Raw genomic sequence first — 9,439 nt, forward strand, 5'->3', positions numbered from 1 at the left:
TTAAAGCCTCTCACCAGCCAGAACCCCACTCTGTACTGACAAGGGGCAAGAACCCCCGGAACAGTTATCTGCAAATGGGTAACTCCTCCTTCTGGAGAAGATTCTGGCTTGGTTTACAATCCCCAGTCATGTTTAAATGGGCGCTGTCAGATACAAAATATTTTGATATGTTGTAAAGCATGTATAACCAATAGGTTTTGCAATTGCTTCCATTAAAAAATTTTCAGTATTTCATACCGAAAAAAGCCAGTGAAACAACTGCCCCCCCTACCTGCTTGGACACATACTAGTCCTGCTGTGTCCATGCGTCATCACCTATGTCATGGACACACTTCCTTGATTGACAGCTGTGAGCGCAGGGCTGGAGGAAAAATCCTCCCACTGTCAGCTTGTGTCCCGCTACTGTCAGTGAGGACAAGCTGGGAGTTGTAGTTTTGCTAATGCTAGGGGAGATGTGAGCAGACGACATACTGAGGGAGGGGGCGGAGACTGCACAGTGAGGCCACGCCCCCTCCCTTTGAGAGGAATTCAGACTAGTGAGCTAAATTAAAAGTGTAATAAAAAAAACATAAATAAAGGTGCTAGAAACATAAAAATTAGATGTACATTAGGTACTGAGTGATATATTTAAAAAAAAAAAAAATTTGTTGGATCTGACGGGTACGCTTTAAGGCTTCATATTGGTATAATATATTTCTTTAATAGGTAGATGCACGAATGTGAATCTTCTCTAATATAATCTGTATAATTTGTTGATTTATCTTCTTGCAGAGAACCGGGCCTCCGATTGGTTGGATCAGTTTTGGGTGAAATTTCTTGGGTCAGTGCAAGTTCCATATCACAAAGGGACCGATGTCCTCTGCACTGCCATGCAAAAGGTGAGAACAGCCATTGTTCTTCTTCTTTAAAGGGGTTATCCAGGAAAAAACTTTTTTTTTTTTATATCAGCTGGCTCCAGAAAGTTAAACAGATTTGTAAATTACTTCTATGAAAAAAATCTTAATCCTTTCAGTACTTAGGAGCTGTTGAAGTTGAGTTGTTCTTTTCTGTCTAAGTGCTCTCTGATGACACCTGTCTCGGGAACCGCCCAGTTTAGAAGCAAATCCCCATAGCAAACCTCTTCTACTCTGTGCAGTTCCCGAGACAAGCAGATATGTCAGCAGAGAGCACTGTTGTCAGACAGAAAACAACAACTCAACTTCAGCAGCTGATAACTATTGAAAGGATTAAGATTTTTTAATAGAAGTAATTTACAAATCTGTTTAACTTTCTGGAGCCAGTTGATCTAAAAAAAAAAAAAAAAAAAAAAATAAAAAAATAAATGATTTTTTCCCTGGAATACCCCTGGAGGTAAATTGTCCAATAGTTATTAGCTTCTGAAGTTTTCTGTCTAACTGCTCAATGATGATGTCACGTCACGGGAGCTGTGCATGATGGGAGAATATCCCCATAGGAACTGCACAGCTCCCGGGACGTGAGTCATCAGAGAGCAGTTAGACAGAAAACAACAACTCAACTTCAGAAGCTAATAATTATTGGAAGGATTACGATTTTTTAATAGAAGTAATTTACAAATCTGTTTAACTTTCTGGAGCCAAATGATATATAAAAAAAAGTTTTGGCCTGGAATACCCCCTTTAATCCTTTCGATAATTATCAGCTGCTGAAGTTGAGTTGTTGTTTTCTGTCTGGCAACAGTGCTCTCTGCTGACATCTCTGCTTGTCTCGGGAACTGCACAGAGTAGAAGAGGTTTGCTATGGGGATTTGCTTCTAAACTGGGCAGCTCCCGAAACATGTCATCAGAGAGCACTTAGACAGAAAAGAACAACTCAACTTCAGCAGCTCATAAGTACTGAAAGGATAAAAAAAAATAATAGAAGTAATTTACAAATCTATTTAACTTTATGGAGCCAGTTGATATATATATATATATAAAAAATAGTCTTTCCTGGATAACCCCTTTAACCCTCTTATCTGAAGCATATAAAAGTATGTAAACCCGGAATGTGTGGTGGTTGTGTTTTTCTGGGGAAAACCACCTAAATAATTTTTTACATACCTATAATGTCTGCAGTATTTGGTGTGTTGTAGATTTCTGGAGAAAAAATATAAATGGAGTCTGGTCAGCTGACTGTATACACTGCGGGATAGTGTCTGTAATACTGTAGTGAACTGCAGCGAATGCACCACTGCCTCCTACTGGCACCAAAGAGGAACATCCATGAATATTCATGTAAAAAATTATTTAGCAGCTATCCTAAGAAAATGACATTACCCAAGGCTATATGTAGATGTTTTGGCACTTTGCCATAGATGCAGAATTTACTTTCCGTATTTGCTATTATAAGATTCATTGCTTTCTGTCTTTGCTGACACGCCATCTTGTTATTTCAGATCGCTATGTCTCGTCGCCTTACAGTGCTGTCAAACCCTCCATCTAGCTGTGTACTGGAGATCAGCCTAAGAGGGGTAAAGATTGCAGTACATGGGGAAGACCCTCACGATCACAGCCAGGTAGGACACCATCTTGTGCGTTATCCTTTCATGTATTTGTTAAAGTGCTTGTATGGCTTTACAGAAGTGCTGAATACACATCATGGGAGATTAGCTTAGTTGAACCAGTCAAATAGCGGCAAAATAGCAGTCAGAGACAGGGACATTGAAGTAGCATTTAAAGTAAATCTGTCGTCGGGGAATGCTGGGAAAGGTCAGAGACAAGTGCGGGCCCTGTGCTTGAAAATAGAAGCATATTACACAGTATTATTACTTGGCATCATAGGCTCAAAGGCTAAAGAAAAAAAAATCCTAGGAGTACCCCTTTAAGATAAACAAATAAATTAACCCCTTAATGACGCAGGACGTATATTTAGCATCACATCGCGTCGGTCCCGGCGCTCATCAACGGCCGGGACCCGCGGCTGCTAATACCACACATCGCCGATCGCGGCAATGTGCGGTATTAACCCTTTAGAAGCGGCGGTCAAAGCTGACCGCCGCTTCTAAAGTGAAAGTGAAAGTATCCCGGCTAGTCAGTCGGGCTGTTCGGGACCGCCACGGTGAAATTGCGGCGTCCCGAACAGCTTACAGGACACCGGGAGGGCCCTTACCTGCCTCCTCGGTGTCCGATCGACGAATGACTGCTCCGTGCCTGAGATCCAGGCAGGAGCAGCCAAGCGCCGATAACACTGATCACAGGCGTGTTGATACACGCCAGTGATCTGTGTAGAAGATCAGTGTGTGCAGTGTTATAGGTCCCTATGGGATAACAATGATCAGTATAAGAGATCAGTGTGTGCAGTGTTATAGGTCCCTATGGGAGCTATAACACTGCAAAAAAGAAAGTAAAAGAAAAGTGTTAATAAAAGGTCATTTAACCCCTTCCCTAATAAAAGTTTGAATCACCCCCCTTTTCCCATAAAAAAAAATAAAACAGTGTAAATAAACATGTGGTATCGCCGCGTGCGTAAATGTCCGAACTATAAAAATATATTGTTAATTAAACCGCACGGTCAATGGCGTACACGTAAAAAAATTCCAAAGTACAAAAAAGCGTATTTTGGTAACTTTTTATAACATTAAAAAAATGAATAAAAAGTGATCAAAAAGTCCGATCAAAACAAAAATCATACCGATAAAAACTTCAGATCACGGCGCAAAAAATGAGTCCTCATACCGCCCCGTACATGGAAAAATAAAAAGTTATAGGGGTCAGAAGATGACATTTTTAAACGTATACATTTTCCTGCATGTAGTTATGATTTTTTCCAGAAGTGCGACAAAATCAAACCTATATAAGTAGGGGATCATTTTAATCATATGGACCTACAGAATAATGATAAGGTGTCATTTTTACCGAAATATGCACTGCGTAGAAACGGAAGCCCCCAAAAGTTCCAAAATGGCGTTTTTCTTCGATTTTGTCGCACAATGATTTTTTTTTTCCGTTTCGCCGTGAATTTTTGGGTAAAATGACTGATGTCACTGCAAATTAGAATTGGCGACGCAAAAAATAAGCCATAATATGGATTTTTAGGTGGAAACTTGAAAGGGTTATGATTTTTAAAAGGGAAGGAGGAAAAAACGAAAGTGCAAAAACGGAAAAACCCTGAGTCCTTAAGGGGTTAAACACAATACAATAAAAATTATAGTAAATCAGGGCCATTGTGTATAATTTATAAGAGTGGAGTGTAGGTTTCTTTGTAAGTTTAAATTCCCTACTATTTTTTTTTTACACCTGCGCTGATCTGTAGGGTTTTCTTCAGCTCAAATCCCCCACATTTTCTGTGGAAATCTTAGTAAATATGTAGGGTTTTTGTGAAAATGTCGGGGACACGCCCCCTTTCCCCCCGACAGACATGCCCCTTTTTCTGGTTTTCTCAGTAAAATGGTGAGTTGGTCGGGTTTTTCATTTCTGGCGTAGACAGAATTTCTGGTGCACAACCCGGCAAAACATGTCGGGTTTACAATAGTAAATCAGGGCCAACGGCCCTGATTTACTATTGTAAACCCTACATGTTTTGTCGGGTTGTGCGCCAGATTCTGGCACAGTGCGCCAGAAATTCTGTCTGTGCCGGAATTTGCGCCAGAAGTCTGTCTCATTGCGCCAGAAATGAAAAACCTCCTAATGCTGTGAGACTCTTTCTGCGTTTCTGTGTACGGCCCTCTTCATGTTCTCTTGCGACCTTCTCTAAATGTGCTTATCCGCACTTTGGGGGAGATTTATCAAAACCTGTGCAGAGGAAAAAGTGCCTAGTTGCCCATAGCAACCAATCAGATCGCTGCTTTCATTTTGCAGAGGCCTTGTTAAAAATGAAAGAAGCGATCTGATTGGTTGCTATGGGCAACTGGGCAACTTTTCCTCTGCACAGGTTTTGATAAATCTCCCCCTTGGTGCGTACTCTCGTGGGTGGTGATCCCCCTTTTGCTGCTATTATGGCCTCTCTGACCCCTTTTACCTTTTTTTTTTTTTGTTTTCTTTCCTGTTTTTTTTGTTCTACTTATACCGAGTATATGCAACTTATGGACAGATATTGCACTATTTTTCTATTTTGAAGTTTTATACTTATTCTTTTACGAGGGTAAGACACGGGATATAGGGGTGGGGGGGTGCTCTGTGTGGGTGGGGGGAGAGGGGATGGGGTTTATGGTTTTTGTTTTGTTGTTTGTTTGTAAACTACAAAATGTTTAATAAAAATTTCTGATTTAAAAAAAAAAAAAAGAAAGAAATGAAAAACCTGACCAACTCTCCATTTTACTAAGAAAACCTGAAAAGGGGGCGTGGTCACAGAAAAGGGGCGTGTCCCTGGCATTTTCCCAAAAACCCAACATATTTACTATGATTTCCACAGAAAATGTAGTAGATTTCAGCTGAGGAAAACCCGACAGATCAGAACATGTGTAAAAAAAAAAAAAGCAAAATGTAGGGAAAGTTTAGTAAATACAGTGGAAAAAATAATTGTAGGGAATTAAAAACCTAAACTCCATTCTTAGTAAATGCAAATACAGTGGTCCCTCAAGTTACAATATTAATTGGTTCCAGGACGACCATTGTATGTTGAAACCATTGTATGTTGAGACCAGAACTCTATGGAAACCTGGTAATTGGTTCTAAAGGCACCAAAATGTCATCCGAAAATAGGAAAAGGTGAGAATTAAAGAAAAATAAGTAGATAACTAATACAGATAAAGCAAATCCTTACATATAAAAGTAATAAAGATCTGCTGGGAGCTGTAATCACTGTCTATGTCAGTGTTTCCCAAGAAGGGAGCCTCCAGCTGTTGCAAAACTACACTCCCAGTTTTGGCATCATTTAGTGGACTATAGAACTCACCTTAGGCCTTGGAGCTCTGATGGGACCCAAAAGGGCCAATATAAAAATTAAGGTCTTATAAATAATGCATGATAGTTGGGAGCCTTTTTAGAGATTTTGCTTCGGAGTCTCAAGAGCTTCCTGTTACCCCTCTTTTGTGTAGGGACTTGACAGGTGTCCTGCCTTTTTTTTTTTTTTTTTTTTTTTTAAAGGGTACCTCTCTTCAAAAAAACTTTTGATATATTATAGGTTAATGTATGCAGAATAACTTTACAATTACATGTTATTAAAAAATATGCTTCTTTCTATTTAATTTTCCACTTTGAAGAAATAACCACTAGGGGTCTCCCTACCAGTCCTGGCAGCAAGCATTTCAGACTCATGCTGGAGTCCTAAACACTACGAGCTGCCAGTCTGCTTTGTTCACAAAGGAGAACACTCAGAGCTGCCAGCCTGCTTTGTTCACAACCTGTTTGGCTGTGAACAAAGCAGACTGGCAGCTCTGAGTGTTTAGGACTCCAGCATGAGTCAGAAATGCTTGCTGACAGGACTGATCGGGAAAAATACAATAGAAAGAAGCATATTTTTCATTAACATGCTATTGGAAAGTTATTCAACATTCATTAATCTAAAATATATCAAAAGTTTATTTGATGAGAGGTACCCTTTAAACTATCTTTGATTATTGCCGCTTAAGATTTTGAAATCTACCTTTTTTTCTGACAGGTGAACACATGCAGCCATTTCTTCCTGTTAAAGAATATCTCATTCTGCGGATACCACCCTAAGAACAGCAAGTAAGTGATATGATTTCTAAGCACCCCCTCCTTCTCCCTCATTTTCCGTATTACGTTTCTTATCCCCCTTTTTCCAGATATTTCGGTTTCATCTCTAAGCATCCTTCAGACCATCGGTTTGCATGTCATGTGTTTGTCTCGGAGGAATCTACAAAACCCCTGGCAGAGTCTGTAGGGTAAGTGTCTGTATTTCCTAATGGACTGGCATACAAGCAATGCCACCAGGGAAAATACCCTGGGGGCATCAGATCTCTGGGGGCCTGTAAGCCACCAGTGTATTGTATAACCAGTGTAACAGATTATTGTAAATTCTACCATACAATGCTAAGAAACCTGATGGCACCCTGTAAATTGGCTATGATTAGTGGGGTTCCCCCCCCCCCCCCCCCCATCAGATGGAAATTGTCCCCTGAATTAATAAAGAATGTGACACTTAGTGTGAGCATCCAGCAATCAATTCATTCTCTATTGAGGTTGCCAGGGCCATAACTAGAAGGGGTGCAGAGGTAACCCTTGCACCTAGGACTAGAGATGAGCGAACTTACAGTAAATTCGATTCGTCACGAACTTCTCGGCTCGGCAGTTGATGGCTTATCCTGCGTAAATTAGTTCAGCCTTCAGGTGCTCCCGTGGGCTGGAAAAGGTGGATACAGTCCTAGGACTGTATCCACCTTTTCCAGTCCACCGGAGCACCGGAAAGCTGAACTCATTTATGCAGGAAAAGTCATCAACTGCCGAGCCGAGAAGTTTGTGACGAATCGAATTTACTGTAAGTTCGCTCAACTCTACCCAGGACCTGATGCCTTAGGGGGTCCTTCTGCCATTTAAGACACCAGTATTGTAAATGATACATGGTAGACAGGGGTACCCTGTTGCAGATCTTGCATTTGGGCCCAGGCAGAAGCGATACCTCTGTGGTCTTCCGGAATGTTTCCGAGCGCTAAGCTCCACTGGATAATAGGTAATTTTATGAGTTGGGAAGACCCCTTTAAAGGGGTACTTCTGTGGAAAACTTTTTTTTTTTTTTAATCAACTGGTGCCAGAAAGTTAAACAGATTTGTAAGTTACTTCTATTAAAAAAAATCTTAATCCTTCAAGTACTTATTAGCTGCTGAATACTACAGGGGAAATTGTTTTCCTTTTGGAACACAGAGCTCTCTGCTGACATCTCTGTCCATTTTAGGAACTGTCCAGAGCAGCATATGTTTGCTATGGGGATTTTCTCCTACTCTGGACAGTTCTTAAAATGGACAGAGATGTCAGCAGAGAGCACTGTGCTCATGATGTTCCAAAAAGAAAAGAATTTCCTCTGTAGTATTCAGCAGCTAATAAGTACTTGAAGGATTACGATTTTTTAATAGAAGTAATTTACAAATCTGTTTAACTTTCTGGCACCAGTTGATAAAAAAAATATATATTAAAATGTTTTCCACCAGAGTACCCCGGGTTCTCAACCCCGTTCACTGAGCTGCAATACTAGACACTGCCTATGGAAAAGAGTGGCGCTGTCTCAGAACCCTTTTTTAATGCCTGTCTTGTGTTTATCCTATAGGAGAGCCTTCCAGCAGTTTTACAAAGAATATGTGGAGTACACATGTCCCACAGAAGATATATACCTGGAGTAGCCATGGATTTCTAACACGGAAACATGTTCTGTGCATGGACTAAGTGCTCACACAGGAGCGAGAAGCTGCCGAAATGGTGGAAGAAAGTTGGGATGGAGGCTTGAGCTCTTCTGCATCTGCGCCCTGTGGGACTTGTGAACTGGGTGTGCGTATGCCAGCCAAGGGCAGCCAGGGTTGATCCACCATATAACTTTCCCAATAACATTCTCTCTGCCCCTAACCCATTTGTGCATATTCAAAAAGCTAGGACCAGCTGACAACTGACCAGCCCCCCCCAAAACCTACTGCAAATGGAACATGCTAAATGAGTGAACTTAAGATTTGGAACAAACTAAATGAGTCACAGAGGGGGGGTGAGGTTTAGCCCTTGCATGTTGCTGTACTGAGACAGTGAGAAATAATTCGGCTCATGTATCAATCTTGTCCTGATAAAAAAAAATTGTCATACAAGCAATGGCGTTTGAAATTCGCCAATCGTTTGACACGTATTACTGATTTATCTTTTGAACGAAGGGCTCAGCAGTAGCAGCACTTTTGCCACGTATTTATTATCTTGATAAGCAAATTACGTGCATAAAAAATGGTGCATTTACTAGCGAAACCTGTCATATAAGTTTCTTTGCTTGGTGGCGACATATATAACAAGCATTCAGTGCAAGGACCACGGTGACATATAAATGGCGCTATTGATACATGACTCCCATATTTATGTAATGACAGGGGTGGCGAATGGACGTGTGCGCGTTAGACAAAGAACATGCAAAGTTGTGTTCAGAAGTAGAGATGAGCGAACTTACAGCAAATTCGATTCGTCACGAACTTCTCGGCTCGGCGGTTGCTGACTTTTCCTGCATAAATTAGTTCAGCCTTCAGGTGCTCCCGTGGGCTGGAAAAGGTGGATACAGTCCTAGGAAAGAGTCTCCTAGGACTGTATCCACCTTTTCCAGCCCACCGGAGCACCGGAAAGCTGAACTAATTTATGCAGGAAAAGACATCAACTGCCGAGCTGAGAAGTTTGTGACGAATCGAATTTACTGTAAGTTCGCTCATCTCTATTCAGAAGGTTAAGACATGTGACAACAATGGTATAGGACATGTATGTGTGGATGGATTTAGACAGCAGAATGTATAAGCCAGATTTATCAAAGAAAGTCTACGGTAGAGCTATTTTGCCACGTTTATTTGGGTGGTGGGTTTGACTAGCGT

The 9,439-nt window shown here is 41.0% G+C and overlaps 1 protein-coding gene across 10 annotated transcripts in view; it reads left to right on the forward strand.

The window, feature by feature from the left end:
* Nucleotides 1-9,068, forward strand: part of MAPK8IP1 (mitogen-activated protein kinase 8 interacting protein 1) — a 97,391-nt gene extending 88,323 nt beyond the window's left edge. For all 10 annotated transcript variants that reach the window (XM_056527613.1, XM_056527614.1, XM_056527615.1 and 7 more), the window contains 5 exons: nucleotides 772-878; nucleotides 2,396-2,515; nucleotides 6,538-6,608; nucleotides 6,686-6,784; nucleotides 8,161-9,068. In XM_056527613.1, the coding sequence (XP_056383588.1) occupies nucleotides 772-878; nucleotides 2,396-2,515; nucleotides 6,538-6,608; nucleotides 6,686-6,784; nucleotides 8,161-8,233 (470 nt within the window). In that variant the 3' untranslated portion in view covers nucleotides 8,234-9,068. The remainder of the gene's footprint in view (nucleotides 1-771; nucleotides 879-2,395; nucleotides 2,516-6,537; nucleotides 6,609-6,685; nucleotides 6,785-8,160) is intronic.
* The last annotated feature ends 371 nt before the right edge of the window (nucleotides 9,069-9,439 follow it).

The sequence above is a fragment of the Hyla sarda genome, chromosome 6 (assembly GCF_029499605.1).
Source record: "Hyla sarda isolate aHylSar1 chromosome 6, aHylSar1.hap1, whole genome shotgun sequence".
In the NCBI taxonomy this organism is placed as follows: Eukaryota; Metazoa; Chordata; class Amphibia; order Anura; family Hylidae; genus Hyla; species Hyla sarda.